The 23,268-nt window shown below is 38.4% G+C and overlaps 3 protein-coding genes across 4 annotated transcripts; 2 read left to right on the top strand and 1 right to left on the bottom strand.

Moving 5' to 3' along the window:
• The first annotated feature begins 311 nt into the window (after positions 1–311).
• On the top strand, positions 312–8,443 carry LOC105056100 (uncharacterized). Of its 2 annotated transcripts, none has more exons than XM_010938181.2 (9): positions 312–524; positions 903–1,018; positions 1,197–1,254; positions 1,496–1,645; positions 3,959–4,169; positions 6,079–6,124; positions 6,500–6,620; positions 6,736–6,808; positions 7,702–8,443. In XM_010938181.2, exons 1-9 carry the CDS (start codon positions 437–439, stop codon positions 7,982–7,984), a joined length of 1,146 nt encoding a protein of 381 aa, XP_010936483.2. In that variant the 5' UTR covers positions 312–436; the 3' UTR covers positions 7,985–8,443. The 2 variants fall into 2 exon arrangements, with proteins under 2 accessions (XP_010936483.2, XP_073103911.1); XM_073247810.1 differs by having other exon boundaries at positions 392–524; positions 884–1,018; positions 7,702–8,112.
• A 9,233-nt stretch (positions 8,444–17,676) lies between these two features.
• Positions 17,677–21,192, top strand: LOC105056120 (F-box protein At5g07610-like). Its single transcript, XM_010938194.2, has 2 exons — positions 17,677–18,643; positions 20,942–21,192. Exons 1-2 carry the CDS (start codon positions 17,677–17,679, stop codon positions 21,190–21,192), a joined length of 1,218 nt encoding a protein of 405 aa, XP_010936496.2.
• A 370-nt stretch (positions 21,193–21,562) lies between these two features.
• Positions 21,563–21,994, bottom strand: LOC105056121 (serine/threonine-protein phosphatase 7 long form homolog). Its single transcript, XM_010938195.2, has one exon. It carries the CDS (start codon positions 21,992–21,994, stop codon positions 21,563–21,565), a length of 432 nt encoding a protein of 143 aa, XP_010936497.2.
• Between the last annotated feature and the right edge of the window lie 1,274 nt (positions 21,995–23,268).

Here is a 23,268-nt window from a genome sequence, read left to right as displayed (position 1 = left end):
TTAATTTATTTTTATAAATAAATTGAAGTTTTGGTTGAAACAGTTAATCTACAAAAGTTGCAGCCCACGCATGCCAAATGCAATCCACTGCAAAAAAAAAAAAAAAAAAAAAAAAAAAAAAAAAAAAAAAAAAAAAAAAAAAAAAAAAAAAAGGCTACTATAATTTCTGTACTGATAAGAGTTAGATTTCATCCACTTATGTAATGCATACATACACAGACACATGCATATACATACATACCATGTATGCGTCTCTCTCTCTGTATATATACATGCAATGTGATAAAGCATCCATCTTATTACAATATATAGCGCCCGATTTGTGACGCCGTTTTCAAAAACCCTCACCATCAAAACCTTTTCCACATCGAGGAACAAAGGGGGATAGAGAGAGAAGGGGAAGCGATCGATTTCTCTCCAACTCGGATCGGTATCCATGGCGGCGTCGGCGTCGGCCTCTTCTCCGGAAGCAGCCGGGGATTCGGGGACTGTCCTCTCCGATCGCCGCCCCAATAACTTCTTCGGTAAGTTCTCAAATCCCTTTACCTCAAAAATTCATAGTTCCCTGATCCGAGTCGAATGAATTTTTTGGTCACGTAAATTGAGTATTTTACTGCAAGGAAATGTTTAATTTCTTGGATATTTGATTATTTTCTTTCAAAGAAATCATTTGAGGAAACCTTTCTGAACCCATGAGAGAAATCAACGACAGATTCTTGAAAGGAAGTAGAGGATGATTTGAGGTTTTGATATGCTTCTAAATGCAAAGTTGAAGGAGTGAGTTAGTTGCATTTAGTTTGAACGTGCGTCCTGGAAATATATCTTGTAATCGAGTCTTTTGTATCAACTGTTTTGTATCATCTACTGTTGAATTCTTATGCAGCTTAATCTATTCAATGCAGTATGGAGAGAGTTTGTTTGGGGAGCACTTGCGGGAGCATTTGGCGAAGGCATGATGCACCCAATTGACACTCTGAAAACACGAGTTCAAAGCCAGGCCGTGATCACTGGTACTCAGGTACTTGATGTTTCTTTGGGCCATTTTATTTCACTATTTTGTAAATGTAATTGGCCAGAACGTGTTTGTGAAAATGGTGTTGTTGTTTTTTTTTCTGATTAGATATCATTCCGTATGTAGTTCATTTGCACATTATGTAATATATTTTTTCAATTTTTCCCTCTGCTGATGTCATCAGGCCCAGAAGAACATATTGCAGATGGTCCGTACCGTCTGGGTTGCAGATGGTTTGGGCGGTAATCTGAACCTGACTTTTGCTTCCTTTTTCAAATATTTGCACAGTAGCGGTAGAAAATTTATTACACTGAACGAAACGTACAAGTCGTTTTCAAGTTTTATGTTGATCAAATGCACAAGTTGGTTTATTTTGAATTCAATGTGTGTCTTTTTTTTTGCGGTCTAATAAAACTTGTAAGTCCATTTTATGCTGGATAATATGTATTTAACTTTTTTAATTTCTTTGTGTTATTTTTCTAGGATTTTATAGAGGGATCACTCCAGGGGTAACTGGATCACTTGCAACAGGGGCAACATACTTTGGGGTAATAGAATCAACTAAGAAATGGTTGGAGGAAGTAAATCCTAACCTTGGTGGTCACTGGTCTCACTTTATTGCGGGAGCAGTTGGTAAGAAGTGATTTCTGTGCTGTGTGAGGCCTTTTCCTTTTTCTTTCAGGATGTGTATCTTCTGAAAAGCACTTTCTTTTTCTTTCCTCCAGGGGTTCCACATGATGCATTTTTAATAATGATGATCGTAATTACTCATAATAATGATAATCATCATCATGATCATCATTAGTGCTAGCTTATATCTTGACAGTGTTTCTTCTTGGATTTTATTGGCTCTAATTTGTTTAGTGGAGTTTATGTTGGGCTTGCATCATACGTATTTTATTATGAGTTCTGATAAGTAACAGGGTGTACTCTCAATCTGGATATGTATCGAAAAGGGAGGAGTGAAGACTGCTAAAACACTGTATTTTCTTGGATTATATTAACAACTTGCACATAATTTGGAAGATTTCCACAATTAATCTGTCCTTAATTTGTTGATAGGTCACTGACATCCTCAGTTCCCTGCTATTAGTAGCTCCATTGCCATTTTGATTCAAGGGGTGTCACTTGCTATTTTTGGTCACCACAGTTTTCATTTTTAATCTGACTTTTCTGGCAAGAATAACAACAGTTAGAGCCTTGACTAGAGTTTTGCAGGATTCAATATTTCAAAGAAATTTGATTGCATTTACTCCAGGCATGTGATAATGTGACATCTTACATGTTCAACTAGTGCATGAATAATAATAGGCCTTTCTTTGACTTACATATATGGTGAACAAAAATGGGAACCTTGTAATCCTGCAATTCCATTGCTTCTGAAAAGTTAGATACTTTGGATGGTTCCTAACACATGGCCAAGATATCTAATCAAGGTTAAACACTTCAATTTTAGGATACGTTTTGCTCTTTTGACACATCGTTTCCGGCAAATTTAGGCCATAAATTAATGAAATTAAAAAAATAAATAAGAAGAAAGAAAAAAGAATCAACTATGGAGAAGGATAATAATACATCATGTTTGTAAACCATACTTACCTAGAATGTCATTTGTGCGTCAATATTTTGGAGCAAGAACAAGATGTGTTGAAAAATTTTATCTGCCACCAAGGAAAAAGAGTACATTTTATTGTGAAGATACCACATATTATGGTCTGCTATATCGTCATGTACTGTCCAGTATGAGATTAATGCCATATCAGTATACTATCTCATATTGTACGAGCTGCATACTGATACTATAATAGGATGGTGCCAATATGGGATCTGGTATTGAGACTGCAAACCTTGCTACATATTCTTCTGGAACTGATTAAAATATGTGTATGATTGCCATGGTGTTCTTCTAGGCTTTGGCAGGCAAAAGTTTAAACTTTTGGGAAGCTTGGCTTTTGGTTTGAAATTATGCATGGCTTCCAAAAACCATTGAACATAGATGGATCATGAGGAACATGTTTCCACAAGGGGGAATTTAACAATCATGCATGGTAAATTTCAAGAATTGATGCCTTCATATACTATTTAGCTACCTCTAGTCCACTAAATTACCAAGACATTTGAATAAACATGAAACATATTAAATTGTTAACATTGTTATGGGCAACCAAAATCATTGTCATAAATATGCATAAAGAATACGCAGTGTATCTTTTTTCTTAAATAAGTCAAGAATTGATGCCGTATTAGTGTGTAACATCAACATATAGCTTAGCGCTGATTTTCCAAAAGAATGTTGGTGGTAGACTGGTGGCCAGGGGGCAATGTAATGCTTAGGGGCTAGGCGAGTGCCCGAAGATCAAGGTGGTCCAGAAAATAAAGAAATAAAAAGATAGAAATATTAAAAGAATTTTAGTGATCTAAAAATGAAACTAAAACAATTCAATTTAGACGTGGTTAGTCATTGGGAAGAACCAACTTGGAAACATTTAACACTGATTCATAAATCAATATAATCCTCTATATTTGAACATGATTCAAAGCATTCCGATGGGTACCTAAAGTGGGTGCCTAGGTATCTGCCTGAACGATCCTATAGCACATTGCTAAATAGTACCTTCATTTTGAGAGAGAAGATGCTATACGTTTTTGATAAAAAATATGTGATGGGGATGATTATATATCCTACCTAAAAAGAACCATTTGCATCATTTATTTATTCATAGAGTCATAGTAAATATACAATCAATTGTCCTTGTGTAACTTGTAGGATTACTGAAATATTTTGCAGATTCATTTTTTTTTTTTTCTAACTTCGTTTTGCCCAGTCTGTGGTCATCGTCTATAAACTTAATTGTTAATTTTTATTATTTTGTCAAAAAACTACTGAAAGTTGATATTTTGAATAATAGATTTGTACCATTGTTTTGTTTTTCCTATTCTATTCAGGGGATACACTTGGCTCTTTTGTGTATGTGCCATGTGAAGTTATGAAACAGCGCATGCAAGTGCAAGGCACCAGAAAATCCTGGAGTTCAACTGTGATGAAAGGAAATGTCTCTCAAAAGTCTGGTATGCAGATGTATGGTTATTATACAGGAATGTTTCAAGCAGGTCACTCAATTTTGAAGGAGCATGGTCTGAAGGGATTATTTGCTGGGTATCATAATCTTCTCAATATTTATTAAGTCAAAGTTACAAATGCAAAAACATCAGCATAGCTTTTTTCACAATTTTAATTTTCTTTGGGTTGATTCAATTTGTACCCCCCCAGTTTGTAGATTCAACCTTTTCAGTTTTCAAATCTAAGATGAAGAGCTCAAATGTTTTTATGTGAGTGTATATGCCTTGTTCTGGCTCAGGCCGATTCTGCTGCCATTTAGAAAGAGTCAGGTTGGAAGACTGTTTTCCCTCTATTAAAATATCATTTAGGTTGGGAATTCTGATATGACTATTATCAAGTATCAAAAGCCGGTAGCCTGTCATCCAATTCCATGCACAATTTTTTCACATGCAATATTAATATTATTGCATGGTAAGGTTTAGTAACAGAATGGCCGATCCTCTGCTCCAATGTTCGAAAATCACAAGAGAAAACAATTGGTATTTGAGAAAACTTTGAGACATGGTAAATGGCTATCTCTGGGAAGTATATAGCAGCCACTGGTGCCAATATCTCCTAGGCATTTTATGGCATGGGTCTCAACATTGGAAGATTAAAGTAGAATAGGAGCATGTGGCTATGGCTAGAATGGGCGTCATTTGCTGTCTGTTCTTCTTATGTTTTTTCCTCAATTCTTTCTTCGTATAACCACTAAAAGAAGGATTTGGCATAGTTCATTAGTTCTTTTCCACATCAATGGTGCTTGCATTTACCCTGCTGATAACCATATAAGGGGAGTAAGTTTTCCTAAACATTGCTGACATAATTACACCTGGCTTCCTTCAATATCTCTTTGAATAAAGCCGACAGGTTTCCCTTCAATTATTGAAAAAAAAAAAAAGTAAAACTGTGCCAACTGTATGGGGGTCATTCATGTTAATGATCTAGACTGCTCATTGTCTTCTACATACCTCAAACCAATGTTTGAAAACTCGGTTTTGGTTGGATTTGTCCAGTTTAGATTTCAGCATTTCAGCGGTTTTGGAAGTTTCGCTCCAAGTTTCAAAATCTTGGTCAAGAAATTCAAGAAATATTAAAAAAAACAAAAAATAGAAGAAAAATAAAAGAAACTAGACAAGTTATTTGATGAAATTTTGGGTATTTTGTGTTCTATATAATCTGTATTTGTAGTTTTTGACAGTATGAGGCTGACAATATATTACTGTATTTTGCTTTGAACATATTATGTATAAAATATATAATATTTCCTTCTTGAACTTCAGATGTTAAAATTCATTATATTTACCAATTTTAAAGCCTTTTAGTACCAAGTGCATTCAAATATATTCTTATTTTCTAATAGAAGTCACAAATACATTGGAATCTTATGTTTTTGAAGTTAAGTTTCTATTTAATCATTTGCATTTAGTTAAAGAATGTTATTTATTTTATTGAAAGAAAGATACTATATCTTTGAAATCTCTCATATGTAGTTGTTTAAATTCATCTTCACAATATGTTGTCATAAATCTGTTTTTGGATGCCTTCGCTCATCAAGGTTATATTCACCCTTGATGCCATTTTTAACTCGAAAAAAAGAAAAACGATTGAAAATAATATTATATAGGCTGTATACTTAAATTTAAAAAAAAAAAATCATCTTGATATAATTGTAAACACCAAAATAATGCTTAAAAGAAGCATTTGTAGTTTTGGTCAGTTTCAGCCAGTATTGGCCAAAACAACTGAAACTGGACCAAAACCAATCAAAATTGTTGACATTGACCAAAACCCGAATCAAGGGGCAGTTCGGTTTGGTCCTGTCCAAGCTGATCAATTTCGACCAACATTTGAAACCTTGCTTCAAACCATTCATTTATAACCTGTACTTTTTTAATGCAGAGACAAGTTATGCATATATGGATTTCTCTTTTTCACGGTGATGTATATTGAGTTGTTTTTACAGATATTGGTCTACACTTGCAAGGGATGTGCCTTTTGCTGGACTGATGGTATGTCCTGGTCAATCACTTACATTACTTGATGGTGTTTTGATATTGTTGTTTTAGTTGCATGCTTGTTGGTGCATTAAGTCATAGAGCATTAGGTCTGATTGCCTGTCTTTCTCAAGTAGCTGCTCCACCACATTAACGAGTTCAAATTCCTAACCACTATAATGAGAGTTTATCCTCAAAATTGTGTATAGCTATCGTCTTTTTGGTCATGTTGCCTCTCTATTCTCTTATTGCTTGTCTTTAGTTTGTCCATTTCAGGTTCTGATATTTGTATCTAAATCAGAACTATTGTAAGCTTTTTGTTGCAATATGTAAATTTCATTGTTCCTTGAGTTCTAGTTTTTGATAAAATATTTTCTTTATAATTTGCAGGTTACTTTTTATGAAGCGCTGAAAGATTTGACGGAGCATGGGAGGCAAAAATTTATACCTGATGCTGACTTGCGTCTTGGTAGTTCTTTTGAGGGACTTGTATTGGGAGGATTAGCTGGCGGTAAGTTTTGCTCTTGCTTATGTATTGCCTTCTCTTCTCTCTCTTTGAAACTATGAGCTTCTTGTCTTGACATGTAAATGGGTAAAGTTTTCTATTGTTGTTAATGGTTCTGCAGGATTTAGTGCATATCTTACCACTCCTTTGGACGTAATAAAGACAAGAATGCAAGTACAAGGATCCGCTATGAGGTGCAATAGTTATTTCTATACTAAGGCTCCATATGTATTAAGTTTAACCCCCTCCATCCCCCCTTCTCTCTCTCTCTCTTTCACACACACACACCCAGATGGGGTGGTTTGTCTCACATAAAATTTTATTGTTGTAAATTTCACCACATGTTTACCAATTTCACATGGTGATGCTATACTTGTGCCTCTACTCTTTTTTTTTTACCTTTTCTCCTTCCCCTCCCCCTGATTATACAACCATAAAGAGCAAGCCCTGTCCTTATTTGGCTTGCTGTTTGATTTCTATTCCAGCATAAATTAGTTTCTACATACCCCTATATGCAAGCTTAAGAACCCTTTTACAAACTGCCGATCTCTTTAGTTCCTTTGTGAAATATGGTCCAACCACCTCAAATCAGTTCTATATATCCTTTTTTTTTTCCAGTTCTGAATTATTTACTGACCCTTTTTATCCTTTCTAGAAGTCACAACCGTTATTGCTTTTTCTTGCCAATCTTATTTGCTGGCCTTGAAGTTTTTACTGTTCTGTATTTATGATGACAGTGTAAGACAATTCTTAGGATTACCCGAAAGCATTTCCTTGTTTGCTACGATAATGTGCACTAGTTGATCCCGCTGTCAAACTGAGGAAATTTTGACTTTTGTCACTTTTATTTACTGTCTAAAGTACTCTAGTGATTCATATTTTCTTAAGCAGCTAATGTCATTGGTTTCTGATGTCATTTTCGGGCTGTTATCCTTTGTTATTTATTTATTTATTTTTAAATTTTAATTTGTGGTTAGTTGGTTTGAGGTCTCTTAAGCTAAATCCAGAAGAATCTGTCGGTAAGCTATTTCAGTGTCTACTGCTTGAACGGAAAGTTGCATCCTTTGATTTGGTTTTGCTTTGCCAGGTATAATGGATGGCTGGATGCTTTTAGAAGTATATGGGTGTATGAGGGCTTGAATGGTATGTTCAGAGGCAGTGTCCCTAGAATAATATGGTATGTCCCAGCCTCCGCCCTCACCTTTATGGCAGTGGAGTTCCTGAGAGGTCATTTCAATGAGAAATTGGATGCTGATGTCCGTGAAGTCAGTAAGTTAACAATTGACACCAGCTCTAAATTCGAGAAGCAGCTTAAGTTTCTGCACTTTCTCATGAAACCGTCATGGGATTGTGTTTTGATGCATTATTGAGGCTTTGAGAATGGAAGCCAAAGCTTCCCAGCAGAATCAGGCAATTAAAATAGAAATACTTGTATTCAATGGATTGTTCTACGGTCAAATCATTGATTGAACTATAAGATTCGCATCAGATTTTTCTATTTTCATCCGATAGAAAGGACACAAACTACAGTGTTATGGAAGCCTACTGCTTGTCTGATGTGTCCAGATGTACACAACCTGGTTTGAGGAAGCAACTTTCTTTTGGTACTTTGAGGGAGCAAGTTTTTGCTTCCATTTCAAACATGAAATGGAAGTATTTGGCCCCAAATTGGCAGGCAACTGCAATTTTTCAAGCAAGGGCAACATGTGCTTGTTCGAGGCTCATAGATATATTTTTTTTTTCCGAAGAAACTAAGAAATCCTTGGTGTTTGTGGCAATGAATTTTGCTAATGAGTAATGAAAATCGAGCGCTCCTTTCTTCCAAATAATGCACCTTATTATTTTGTACGTTACATGAATATAATAGTGCTTACGATGTTCCATGTAAATTTGATTTTTCTAAAGCTTTTGATAAGCTAAACATTAGTTTCCTCAATCTTTTGGAGGTAGAGGTTTCCCACCTTTATGGGCCCTTTGGATAAGAAAGATTCTATAATCATTCAAAGTTGTTGCTATCATCAATTAACGGGGATGTTGAAAATTGGATCTTATGTAAAAGTGGATTTCGATAGGGTTATCTTTTATCGTCCTACTTGTTTATTTTTGCTGTGGATGCTCTTCGTAAGCAATTCAATAAAATAGCTTTAGCCAACTCTTTGAGGGGGTTGAAAATTTATAGATTTGTGGAGGTACCAAGATATTCTTCTATGCTGATGATATTTTTATTTTTGGAAAAGCTAACAAGGATTATCTATCCATCCTCAAGGTGATTCTCTACTATTTTAAGACGGTCTCTGGTCTTGCAATTAACTACCATGAAAGTTCAATGTCCCTCATGGGCAATAAATCTAATTAACTACTTAAACTCTCTATCTGGCTCAATTGCAAATTTAAAACTTCCCTATATCTTATTTTGGTTTTTCTCTAAAAGATGGCAAATGAGCTAAGAATGATTGGATGTCACTAATCTGTAAAATGGAATCAAAGTTGGCTGCTTGGAAAGGAAGATTTCTTTCTTTTAGGGGGTGCTCATTTTGGGGAATGCTATTTTCTCTGTCATTTCTCTACAGTATTTATCTATTTTAAAATTCCAGAGTGGGTGGTGGAAAAGCTTGATAAACGTAGTTGCCTCTTTTCTTTGATGGGTTCAGATTTTGTTCATGATTTATGTTGCAAGGTGAATTGGACCAAGATCTGTGTACCTGAAAAATGAAGGTCTAAGCATTAAAAATTTGAAAATCTTCAACCTTTCCCTTCTTGCCAAGTGGGTTAGAGAGTCATCCAACATGACTTAGGTTCTTGATGTGGGCAAATAGGTTGGTTCTACCTCGAAAGATGCAAACTCTCTTCCATTTGGAAACCACAAAGAAATTGTTCATCTATTTGCTGTGACATTTCTTCTACTTTTCCTCACTTGTGGAATAGATCTCACTTTCTGATTGGCAATGGGCTTAAGGCTCAAGTATGGAAAGATTGTTAGATTTCCCATATACCTCTCTACTTGCTCTTTTAATTTATATCATTGCTCTAGATGTAAATCTGCTGTTATTCCCAAACATTTTAATTCCAAAAGCATGTGGATCTTATTCTGTCCTTTTAACATCCCTTTCAAGCTCAAAGGGAATTTGAGGATCTATATGATATATGTTGACAGCCTTGCCTATCCTGTCTTTTGATTCATGGCATTTTTCTGTTTAGATAATAATCGTGAATGATTTTTTTTGTTTAAGGGATAACCAAAAATAGATTATCATCTTCTTTTAAAGAGAATGAAAACTCTTGTATAAAATGGGGAGGACCCCTAAAGCTGTAATACGAAAAAAAATGAAAAGAGAATTCCTCCTTTCTCAAAAATTCCTCCTCCTCTCCCATCTCTAGTTTTCAACATGGTATCAGAGCTCCCGGGATCTGATCCATGATTTTTTTCTCTCCTTTCCGAATCCTTTCTGATCCATGATTTTTTTTCCAAATTTTTTTTCTCCCTTTGCTGTTGTCCTCAAAGTTTCTTTGAAACTGCAGCCCGCAGCCATCTCCTCCTCCTCTTCTTCTTCTTCTTCTCGTCACCACCCCGCCTCCATCACTGTCGCCTCCGTGCACGCTGTCGCAGATTGCTGTCCTCGCCGTCCAAACCCCATCACCACCGTAGATCGCTGTCCTTGCCGTCCAAACCCCATCGCCGCTGCCGCTTGACCCTCTTCCCCTATGCTTCGCAGATCAGCCCATCACCATCGTAGAACGCCACCGCAGATCGTCATCCATCGCCCATCATTGTCCTCGCCGTCTAAACCCCATCACTGCTCGTCGCTCGCCCTTCTTCCCCTCTACTCTTTCATTGCCGCCGCCTCTGTGCACACCGCCACCTCCTTCATCGACACGTCCATACCCCATCGCCACCGCAGACCGCCGCCCCCACCCCGAGCGCCTCCGCACACGCCCTCCGTGCACACGCCCACAACCCATCGAATGCCGCCCATCATCCATGCCCCCCTCCCACTGTGAAACAGGGAAAGGTCAGCCCTTTCCCTCTTTAGTTATTTCTTTTTTTTTTCTTCTTCCAAAAAAAAAAATGAAAATGAAAATCATCCGGTAGTTTTTTTGAGCATACTTGGAAGTGCCAGACGGTGTTATTGAAGAAGAGTTTGAGAAGCCAATCGATGAGGTGGTCCGCACCTCTGACTCTTGGTCTGTGATAGACAATCCTTCTCTCTTGATTAGCTCTGTTCGACTTGACGGACCTCTCACCTATCTTATGTGGTCTCGGAATGTGCAGCTATATATCAAAGCTCACGAATTTGAAGGATTTCTCACTGGAACTGCTGTTAAGCCGCAATCCGGAGATACAGAAATTTTGAAATGGGAATCAGAGAATTCCTTTGTCATGGCTTGGCTTCTCAACTCTATGGTGCCTTCTGTTGCTCAAGGTATGTCATTTTTTGAAACCACTCGAGAAATTTAGGAGGCTGCTACCCAAATTATTCACAACAGGGTAATACTGCTCAAGCGTTTGAGCTCAAACGTAAGGTGCGTACTCTTTGACAAGGGGATCTCTCTATCACTGCTTATATGGCAGAACTCCAATGTATATGATCTGAGCTGGATTTTTATCATCCCTTCAAAGCTTGTTGTTCTGAAGATGCTATTATGTTCAATAAATTCACTGACAAAGAGCGAATCTTTGATTTTCTTGCTGGACTCAATGATGAATTTGACCCAATCAAGGTTCAGATTCTGGGTCGGAGTACAGATCTGCCTTCCCTTGAGCAAATCTTCTCTCTGATTCTGAGTGAAGAGACTTGCTGTCGTGTGATGATTGTTCTGGATACTATCTGCTCTGCAATGGATGGTTGTCCAACCCTAGTCACAATCTTAACAATCTCATGGAGTGGAGATATGCGGATATGCTCCTATTGCAATAAAATGAAACATGTTCGTGATACCTATTGGTAGCTACATGGCCATCCCTCTGATTATGGTCGAGGTGGTCGTCGAGAAAGAGGACGTTCTGGTGCAACTATTGATCATCATCAGATCAATCTTTCTAAGCACACAGAGAAAGATGTTTCGTCTACGAAGGCATTAACTCCTCCACCCATTAATACTGGAAGTTCATTATCTACTGATGAGATGCTCCGTCGAATTATGGACCGACTTAATGTTCTTTCTGGCAGTGCTCCTTCTACTAACGGTTTGCCTAGCAAATCCTCCAGTTTTCCATCAATTTTCTTCTCTCATTTTGCACAATCCAAGCTCTCTCATATTAAATCTAGTTCATTAACTCTTGATACTTTTACCTCTTTCATTAATACTGATAAGATGTGGGTCATAGGCTCTGATGCCACTATGCATATGACTGGTACTTCTGATAGATTTACGTCTTACTCATTCTGTTTTGATAAAGTTCGTATAGCTGATGGCTCTTTTCGATCTGTGTCCGGAAAGGGATCCATCACCTGTACACAACCATAACACTGTCTTCTGCTTTGCATGTCCTTAGTTTTTTCACTAATCTATTGTCTATCCATTCCATTACAAATGATCTGAATTGCAAAGTTACATTCTTCCCTACTTATTGTGTTTTTCAGAAGCTGACAACGGAAGAGACAATTGGGCATGGTAAAATGCACAATGGGCTCTACTACCTAGATAACGGGAAGCTACAAAACTATCAGAAAGCTGGTATGGTTATTTCATCATTTACTGATGCCATGAATGAACTTCGGTTACAGCACCATAGACTTGGACATATCTCCTTTTCTGTGTTATCAAAACTATTTTTCAGTTTATATAATTCTTGTGCTAAAGAACAGTTAGTTTGTGATGCGTGTGAATATGCTAAGCACATTCGAAATACTTATCCGACTTCAAGAACTCGTAGTACTAAATCATTTGATGTTGTTCACTCTGATGTGTAGGGATTTTGTAGTACTGTTCTATTTCTGGACATCGTTATTTTGTGACTTTTATTAACTGCTATAGTAGAGTGACTTGGGTATATCTTCTAAAGGCTAAAGATAAGGTTATACGCTGTTTCAAAGAATTTTATAAATTAGTTGATACCCAGTTTAGTATCAAAATTAAAGTATTGAGATCTGATAATGGCACAGAATATATGCATAAGAATTTTATGAGTATTTAACTAATGGAATTATCCATCAAACTACCTGCGTTGACACACCAGCCCAGAATGGTGTTGCTGAACGGAAGAATCGACATCTTTTGAAAGTTTCTAGATCTTTGTTATTTGCTATGCAGGTTTCAAAAATCTTATGGGGTGAGGCAGTTCTCACTGCGGTTTATCTGATTAACCGGATGTCTCTTCGAACTCTGGAGTATAAGGCACCACTTGAATACCTATAGGAGTCTTTTTTTTATTGTACCTCCTCGGGTATTCAGGTGTGTGTGTTTTGTCCGAGATCATCGTCCTACAGTCGGCAAACTTGATTCAAAAGCTTTGAAGTGTGTCTTTGTAGGCTATCCTGCTACTTAAAAGGGTTATAAATGCTATTATCCTCCTGAAAGGCGGGTATTTGTCAGCATGGACGTCACTTTTCGAGAGACTGAAGCCTTCTTTGATAGTGTTTCAATAATTCAGCCAGCTACTCAACTATTTTTAGTCCAACAGTTCATTTGCTCTCCTAGTATCCCTTCTAGAGCTACTGGTCAAGAGGGAAAGATTATAGTAACTGAGGAGATTGAGCAGGAGCAGGAGCAAACTGATGAACAGCTGGATAGTGACTCCAATCGACAGGGGGAGTCTTCGACTGAGCCCATTATGCATTCTATCGCTATCCAACAGTCTTTCTTTGACTCAGCTCCAGCATCCTCATTTGACAATGGTGATATTCCTCCTCCTGACCCTACCTTGAATCTACCTATTACTCATAGAAAAGCTTCTCGTTTTCATATTCTTCCTTCTCGATATCATTATGATATTGCTAATTTTATTTTCTATGAGTCTACATCATCTACATATAGGTTATTTATTGCATCATTAGAAGCCATCTCTGTACCAATGCACTAGAAAGAGGCTATGATAAATCCTAAGTGGAGGGAAGCAATGCTTGAAGAAATGCGAGACTTGAAAAAAAAAATCAGACTTGGGAATTGGTTCTCTTACCTACTAAAAAACAATCAGTAGGTTGCAAATGGGTTTATACTGTGAAACAAACACCTGAGGGTATAGTTGATCGCTACAAAGCTCGTTTAGTTGCGAAAGGGTATACACAGACATACGACATTGATTATGAGGAGGCTTTCGCCCCCGTAGCCAAGATCAACACAGTTCGGACCCTTATTTCTTGTGCGGCAAATCTCGACTGGAGTTTATTCCAACTAGATGTGAAAATGCCTTTTTACATGGTAATCTTCAAGAGGAGGTGTATATAGAGATTCCTCCTGGATTCACTCGTACAGAAACTGCTGGCAAGATTTGCCGATTGCGCAGGTCACTCTATGGACTAAAGCAGTCACCCAAAACATGGTTTGATCGCTTCTGTCGTGCCATACCTGAAATTGGTTACCACCAGAGTAATGTAGATCATACTATGTTCTTCTATTATAATAAAGGGAAGGTTGCTATCCTAATTGTTTATGTTGATGATATTATTCTTACTGATGATGATCTCCCAGAATTGGCCCGTTTGAAGACTCAATTGGCACAATCTTTTGAAGTCAAAGATTTGGATAACTTGTGGTACTTCTTTGGGATTGAAGTAGCCAGATCGTCTCATGGCATCTTTCTTTCTCAATGAAAATACATTCTGGATTTATTGACTGAAACAGGAATATTAGAATGTCGACATGCTGTCACACCTATCGAGCAGAATCATCATCTTACTACTGATAGTGGTGAGCCAGTTGATCGTGAGCGATATCAATATCTTGTTGGCAGACTGATCTATCTATCTCACACAAGACCTGACATAGCCTTTACAGTCAGTGTTGTGAGTCAGTACATATATGATCCCCGTAAATGCCATTAGGAAGCTGTATATAGAATTCTTCGATATCTTAAGAGTTGCCCAGGGCGTGGTCTTCTTTTCTCTCATCATAAACATCTCAAAGTTGAAGTCTACTCTGATGCTGATTGGGCAGGCTCTATAGATGATCGTCGATCAACCTCAGGCTATTGTACTTTTGTTGGGGGTAATCTTGTGACTTGGCGCAATAAGAAATAAGATGTTGTTGCTCGATCTAGTGCGGAGGCTGAGTATCGAGCTATGGCTCAACGCATTTGTGAGGTCTTATGGTTGAAACAATTGCTCATTGAGTTACGTCTTTTTCAGCTCTTCTCTATTTCTGTACTATGATAATAAGACGGCTATTAATATTGCTAATAATCTTATTCAACATAACAGAACTAAGCATATAGAAATTGATCGCCATTTCATCAAAGAGAAGCTGGATTAGAAAGTTATCTGTTTATCATTTATTAAATCTTCAGAATAATTGGCAGGCATTCTAACGAAGGGTCTCAATGGTTATATGTTTTCTTCAATTTGCAGCAAGATGAGACTTCGTGATATCTTCATCTCATCTTAAGGAGGAGTGTTGACAGTCTTGTCTACCTTGTCTTTCCATCCATGGTATTTTCCTGTTTAGGTAATAATCGTGAATGATTTTTTTTGTTTAAGGAATAACCAAAAATAGGTCATCACTTTCTTTTAAAGAGAATGAAAACTCTTGTATAAAATGGGGAGGACCCTAAGGCTGTAATATGAAGAAAAATGAAAAGAAAATTCCTCCTTTCTTAAAAATTCCTCCTCCTCTCCCATCTCTAGTTTTCAACAATATACTTCCCTTAGTTCCTAATTTAAAAGATAAAGACAAATTTTTGTGCAACCTCAATTTTCGAGTGGCTTCTCCACTGCTTCCTTGTATAAATTTCTGATCTCCAGAGGTGTTAATTGGGCTCCTGCCAAATTAATTTGAAACTTACTACTCCTCAGAAGGTTAAATGTTTTCATTGACTCGCTATTTCCTACAAACTAAATACTAGAGATCTCCTTCAAAGAAAGCTGAATCGGAATTTGGATGGTTGTGTGCTTTGTGCCTGTATGGTGGAATCCACTGATCATATCTTTTGCTCTTGTTTTTTTGTTTCTGAAATTTAGGAGACTATGATAGTAACCTTCAATACTCTTCCTAAGTTGAAAATCAAGAATTTTTACAAAGAGCTGCATGGCTCCATTCTTATGCTCATTGTGGCGAAAAAGGTTATCTGGTGCTGTTGGATTGAAAGAAATTTTTGCATTTTCTTGAAGGAGTACTCTACTGTTGCCTCTGTTGCTGATCACAAGTCTTTCTCCTTATGTAACGATTGGTCCTCTCTTTGTAGCCATAAGGAGTTGGTTGCTTTTACTAATTTTTGGCATAATGTTAAGAGATGCTGGAGATCAATTTAAATTTATCCTTGGTTTGGTTTAAGCTGGGCTCAAGTTGTTTTTCCTTGCCGAAAATGATGAGTTGCCTTGCTTATCAAGATGAAGCCTGATTCATGGTTTCTCCTTTCTCTCTGATCCAGCTTTACTGCTTAATTCATGAGACTGATGATATTGATATGGTTCCTAATATGGTTGCTGCTCAAACCCATGATGCTTTGGCATTATTTCTGATGCTATTGTCCTATACTTTTCAGAAGTTTCTCTTAAAGTTTCTGTTGTCTTAAAAACTCAGAAGTTTTCTTGGGTTCCTGTCAGAGTTATTTTCAATATTTTGGTGCTTTTGAAGCTGTACTCCATGTTTTTTCCTGCTACGATCCTTAACTGATCCTCTACTTCTCCACTCTTTATATCAGATTGGATGGTAGGGGAAACTTCCTTTTGCAGCAGCTTGGTTCCTGTTTTTATTTTTAAACTCCATGCTTGTCTGAGCCTGTTTTTACCTTATTTTTGTTGTATTTCTTAGCATATATCTCCTCCTGTTTCTTGTACTTTCTCTTATCTAACATACATTTTATAATTATTTTATTATTAATAAGATGCCGGTGACTAATGGGTTAACTATCTGTTAGTCTCCAATTTCATCCAAAAAAAAAAAAAAAATAGAATGTTGAAATTGTAAGCAAGATTTGGTTTCTTCGCTTCATCATGTCTTGGTAAACATGTTTAAAGAGATCTCTATATTTTGACTTCTCTTTAATTGAGAATGTGGAATGAAGTATTTAAGAAAGTGGAAGATGTGTGGCTGGAAAACATCTTTATGGAATTTGCACCTAAGAAGCAGGGTAAGCTCCACTCGCCCAGTCTGCTTGGTGTTAGCATGTAACTGGGAGCATCGAGCTAGCAGTATTTTAGTAGATTTCAATAACATCTCGCGAGAAAATATCTCAAGTAAAATAATTTTATCCGGTAAATATATTAATGATGCCACCTTCAATTATAATTATTCAAATTTTGATCGGAGTCTATTCATAAAGAAATCCGAAGAAGAAGGCTTCTAAGTTATGCTTCCATGACAGTTATAAACCGATGGATATCACATGCTTGAATCGGTTAGTCCATAGATTCTTATAAGATAATCCAAATATTGTCGGTTTCCTTCCATCAAAGAAACCACCTCAGACATAATGGATAGTTACGAATAGCCCAACAACTAAACCTTGCTTGTGGCTACATATAGACACGTGTTCAACACATCACCTAGGCCGTGACTTTAGTACAGTTAGATTGACCTACGAAAATTAGTTCGAAAATTGGTGTAGCATCGACGTAGAACCCACCCATGCCAGATGAAGGCCGGATCCCAGAGCCACCAAGTGATGAATAGAATCTGACAACTGAAGCCAATTGGAGTTGGGTCCGGGTCAAGCCGAACGATGAGATGACCTGTCGACCTTGGGCTTCAGCTTTCGGGTATGATCCATCCGTCTACATGGACGCCAGTACGTTTCCTACTCCAATTGGGAGTTTACCCACTGCCAGCTTATGATCCATCCATCTACGTGGACAACTTCCTCACTAGATTAATTCTACTCGAACTTGGAGTACCTACGGCATATTATAAATAACCTTCACCTCGGCTACGTCAATCTCACGAAGCCCTTCTTTGTATTCCATCAGCCATGGCCTCCACACCAAGACGCCTCTGCGACGACGAAGTCTCCGAGATCCTCTCCTTCCTCCCAGCAAAATCCATCATGAAGCTCCGAACCCTCAGTCGGAACCTTCTGCAATGCTCCACATGCGACCACTTCCTCCTTACACAATCCCACCACACCAAAGCCGACTCCGGCTTCTTCACTCAGCCATACTCCGGCCTTCTCAACCTCACTCCCCTCGACCCCAATGCCGGCATACCCAGTGAAAACCTTCACTTCTTGCGGCGCACCCAAAGGGTCGTCCTCGCCTCAGCTAATGGTCTCCTATTCTGCTCGAACCAGTCTAGAAGCTTAAGCAGCTTGTGTGTGTACAATCCCGTGCATCCCATCGCCACGCTGCGCTTCATCCCGCCGCCGACGACCGGCGAAGAATACCACAACCGGTCATGCATCGCCGTCGCCGTCGACCCGATGTCGAGAGACTACAAGCTGGTGTGCCTCACAACGACGCCGGAGTGGTCCTCGTTTTACCGGTGCAGGGTCTACGTTTCAGCAGACAATGCATGGAAGTTCGACAGGATGGTAGACGGAGGTCCGAGAAATCTGCAACTGGAGTATCCGGTTATTTGCGACGGGGCAGTGTACGTGGCTTCCACTTGTGGGACCTACATGCGTACGGGTCCGTACATTGTCCGCTTCGATATCGAAGGGGAGGGCTCCGAGATTCTTCCGATGCCGGTGGAGGCAATGAAGACGTCTGCTTACGGCCATGAGGCTAAGATTGGAAGGTGGGGTGAGAAATCTTTGTGCTTGATAACTTGCGAGGGTTCTTCGATTTTTAAGCTGTGGGTGATGTCTCGGGATCAAGGGAACATAACATGGGCCGAAATATATCGAGTTAGCGTGATGGAAGTGGGGATTGCAAGCCCGGGAGAGGTGGACGCGTTTATATTGATCAATAGCGACACGCTGGTTTTTGGGATGAATGGGTGTATGTATAGCTACAGTGTCAAAGAACGAGCGTTGAAGGAGTTGCAAGAAGACTACCCATCGGGATATCCGATTTTGATTCCGTATGCGAACTCCCTACGGCCCTGCTGAAGATATGAAAAGCTCGGCTGCTGAAGATTAATTAGCGATTTTGGACGGGAGAAGTGGAAATATTTTCTCAGTCCAGTACAAGCGTTTGCTGTAATTAACTTCAGGAGTTTGTGTTTCCTCGCAAGCCTTCGCAGTACGAGACTACGAGCTGTTTTTTGATTTTTTTTTTTTGCTGGAAATGTAATTTCTTCGTTTATTAATTTGTTCAATACTCTGACCTAGTATTAAAATATGGTCATGAGATAAGAGCTTGATTGTTTATCTTCTGTCAGACTTTTGGATGCCTTTTTTTTTCTTTTTCTTTCAATAAATTACAAGAAAAAAATTCCTCCAATATATTTGACCTTCTTATGCAAACACTATGCATTTGATCACCCTCGGTACATGCTCTTGGATGCTTTTGCCCCTGTCGCCTCCTATGCAAGTAGGGATGGCAATCATATCAGGTCGAATCATATACGAGTCAGATTAAAAAATCTGAAATGTATAAGATTTGAAGTATGGATGTATTATATTTAATTAATAAGCAAGTAGTAACCTGAACCAGCATGTTTAATCTATTTGATAAACATATCGTATTGGGTCAGATCCGCTGGCAAATCTACTTACCTATTTATTATATGCATGTATAATTCTGCTTAACCGGCAATTAAAGTGGTTAACTCCCTGCTTAACCTGCTTGTTTGCGGCAATGGAGCATTTATGCTACAAATAACAAATATCTAATTGGAGGGTGATCGGTCGATAGTTATCAGCTGGCTTCTTGGCGGCGAATCTTTACTCCATCCTAACCTCTCTGATATTTTATGGCTTGTTACCGAATTAATATTAATTTTATAAAAAAATATTAAAATAATATTCTTTCAAAATTATTTATCAAAATATTGTTCAAAATAAAGCCGTCTTATGATAGGATGATTTTTTATGTTGGCTCACCAATCTGACCACAGCTGTAAAAGACAGGTAGACCATAGAATGAGTTGCTCTAGGATGATTTTGGGTTTAGTTATTCTTTTAATACTTCCTTTTTAGTCATTTATTTATTTAGGCATCAATTAGTTATCTTGATTGCTTATTTAGAATAGTATGTAGTGCTTTTCAATTTAGATTTTTGTTTGCAGCGGCTATTTGGCACGGATCGACCCATGGGATTCTCCATGCATCTCCAACTTGATGAAATGCTAATTTTGGCATTCTCCAAAGATCTTTATCTATTAAAAAATTTTTAATTTTTTTGAGATATAAATTCAAATTTCTCCAACCTTGTTTATAATTAACACTATAGGATATTTTAGAAATAATAGACAATCTCAAACTCCAACTATATAACCTGTATCAAGCTCAACAATTAATTTTTTGCGCAACTAACAAAAATTGTAACATGTGCTTTCAGATTGAAAAAAAAATTGTAATATTAATTTCAAAATAATATAATCCAATAGTTGATTATAAAGTTTTTTAGCAAAAAAAAATGTACAAGTATCGCAATGATCGAGAGGTGTATATATCAAGATAATGGAGCCTCCTCCACGTCCGCCTCTCATAAATGTATGTCATCTCTGGCCACTGGCGTGATGGCTCAGACACAGTATCGATCAGTGGGGAGGGAGGTATTGGCGTGCTTAGACTATCAACATGTGTCTGGCTCTACTTCAAAAAACTCTCAATCGACCCCTCCTCTGACCATCCCATGCTGATCGACGTGTTGCTCATCGAGTTGGTACGACGTGTCTCCTGACTCGCTCATCCTCTGTGATATAGATGCATCATCTACAGAGAGGTCAAAGTTCGAGAAGTCAGGATATGAGATGTGCTGGGCATATAAAGTGATACTCAGATCATCTGCCAATGACATAGTCTGAAGTCATCTATCCTCTGAGACGACTTACATAATATTGACAAGACCGTCCATAACATCGACAAGTGCTCGATCTTTGCATCCAACAGTGATCGAATGGAAGCCACTCATTTCTGTATGATATAGCGATGTGATTCTCTGAAACTGTCAGTATGAAAACGAAAACAAATATTATTCATAAGTATAACATTAACAATATAACAAAATGAGATAAATAAAATGTACTTATCACAATATCCATCATGCTGTCAGAAGGATGGATCTCATCTCGGGCCGCTTACTGATCAATGACGAGATAAATCACCTAGTGATGCTCTTGTACCATTACAGATATAGATCATAATAATTTATCACGGGAAACACGGGTGGACCAGCCACAATCAAATCCTCCTACTGCTCCCATATGTCAATACACTCCCGATGCTCTCGAGCCTAATCATGGTGATGCCGTCCTCGTCGATCCAAAATGTGGAGAGCATTATGAGTGTCGCATGGTGGGGGGACATCCTGATACATGCCAAACTGTTGCATCACTCGAAACAAATGAAAGGGATGCGTACCCTCCATACATGCTGATCTGATCGACATACCTCGGACAATATGGTCAATATTTTGGTATGTAAGGCACCCACACCATCTAATCGTTGCACTGCTGGTCAAGCTGATCCCTATAGTATATGACTGTATGCAGTATCAGATTGCTAGCACCAGTCAGTCAAGTCCTCCATCTGTCCGAAACAAAATTACTATGTTATTGTGTGAAAATATGCAATCATTTATCATATAAAATCAGTGCTACTTGATATATACCTGTATCCCAATGGATCAGCATGATCGTGTTGTGTGCTACTAAATGGGCCCTTAAAACCAGCATGATCCATATCTAACGGGCCATGTCCTACTACATTATCTCCCGTCGTCGGTTGGTGGGCTCCTACCCTGAGAAACATCCTATCTCAACACCAACGGCTCTGCTATCTCACATGTATCTGATTTGGTGGCCCTATAGAGCTTGCGATATAAGAAGACTAAAGTAGCGTTGCCCCAACTCAACTGTCCATATATATCAGGATCATGTGGTAAAGATAAGTACAACAACTGCACATGGGAATCGAACTTATCGGCGAACAAATGGCCACTGATAAAGCAAAGAATAAATGCTCGTGCATGCCTCCGCATGGTCTCATCATCTGCATCATTTGGTAAGTGGTGAAACGTATCGCGAAGCCAGTGAAATCTTAGTGAAGACCTCGACAATATCGTCTTTGACAGTTTAATACCAAACAACTCCTCATAGAAGTCTGACCAGATGATCTGTGCAGTACTGGTGATGACAGGCCCATGCACCCGTAATCCAAGGAGAACAGCAACGTCCTGCAACATGATCGTCACCTCTCCGACGTGGAGATGGAAAGTGTGAGTCTCCTGATGCCACGCTCTACCGTGATAAGGGCCTAATCAAGCTGTGTCGCAAACTCTAAAAACTTTATAAAATCTAGCCACACGAAAATACTCTACGATCCTCTCATGTAGCCGATAGGCGCATATCACAGTAGAGCCTCTATATCTGCAGTGTAGGGACCCCATATCCCCCCCAAAATATATACTGTCACTATAGTGTCGAGTCTGGAGATAAAGCATGGTAGGGTCAGTCGACTCCGGATGCATGTCAGAGTCTGAACCAGCCATGTCTGAGATGCAAAATATAAAGATGAGCATACGATAAAGATAGTAAGAAACATCAAAAATAGTAAGAATATCAAAGACGATAAATAGCCAACATTAACAATAGGATCATTTCATAAATTTTTCTAAGCGTTGATATGACTGTCCAAAAATCGTCCAAACTGGATAGTCAATTGATCAATGTACATAATTCTTCTATCCATATAACAAAAAAATATAAATGTATGGATGCTTTAGAACATGTACATTAATCAAAAGATAGGTCTATAGTTCTTTGCAATACAAAATTTTTAAAAACAAACGACTGAATAAGAAATTATTTTAATAATTTATTTATAAATTAATATTATTTAGATAAAATTAATATTATTTATAAATTAAAATTATCATCCACCATCTGAAGAAATAAATTTATAATTTATGTAAAAAAATAAAAACAAAGAAATATACCTCTGGATGGTCGGATGGGGGGTGGGGCGGCGCAACAGGGACCACCGAGAGGAGGAGGGGGGTGCGGGAAGCACCCCGGGGACCGTCGGGAGGGAGGGAGGGGCACCGAGGACTGTTGAGAGGAGAGAGAAAGGGGGTGGGGAGGGGTGCCGGGGATCGCCAAGAGGAGGGATGGGCGTTCTCATGCGGGGGACCGCAAGGGTAGTTGGGGGGGCATGTGAGGAGGGGCGGCAGGGACTGAGAATCAGTTAGGGAGGGTTTAGCACTTTTTTTTCTAAGTGACGGAGAGAGGGCAGGGAGGAATTTTAATCGGGATTTATAGTCACGACTAAATTATCGTATGGTAGGACGACTCTATCGTGGGGATTATAGTCACGGCTATGAGTCGCCCTACCATAGAGCGGATCTCTTATTGCATACTTCACACTCTTGCTGGCAGGAAAGGTGATGAGTCAGCACACAAAATCGTCCTATCATAGGGTGATTTTGTTTCCGACAGTATTTTGATAAATAATTTTGAA

Source organism: Elaeis guineensis, chromosome 13 (genome assembly GCF_000442705.2).
Source record: "Elaeis guineensis isolate ETL-2024a chromosome 13, EG11, whole genome shotgun sequence".
Classification (NCBI taxonomy): Eukaryota; Viridiplantae; Streptophyta; class Magnoliopsida; order Arecales; family Arecaceae; genus Elaeis; species Elaeis guineensis.
This window is presented reverse-complemented; position numbering and strand designations above follow the sequence as displayed.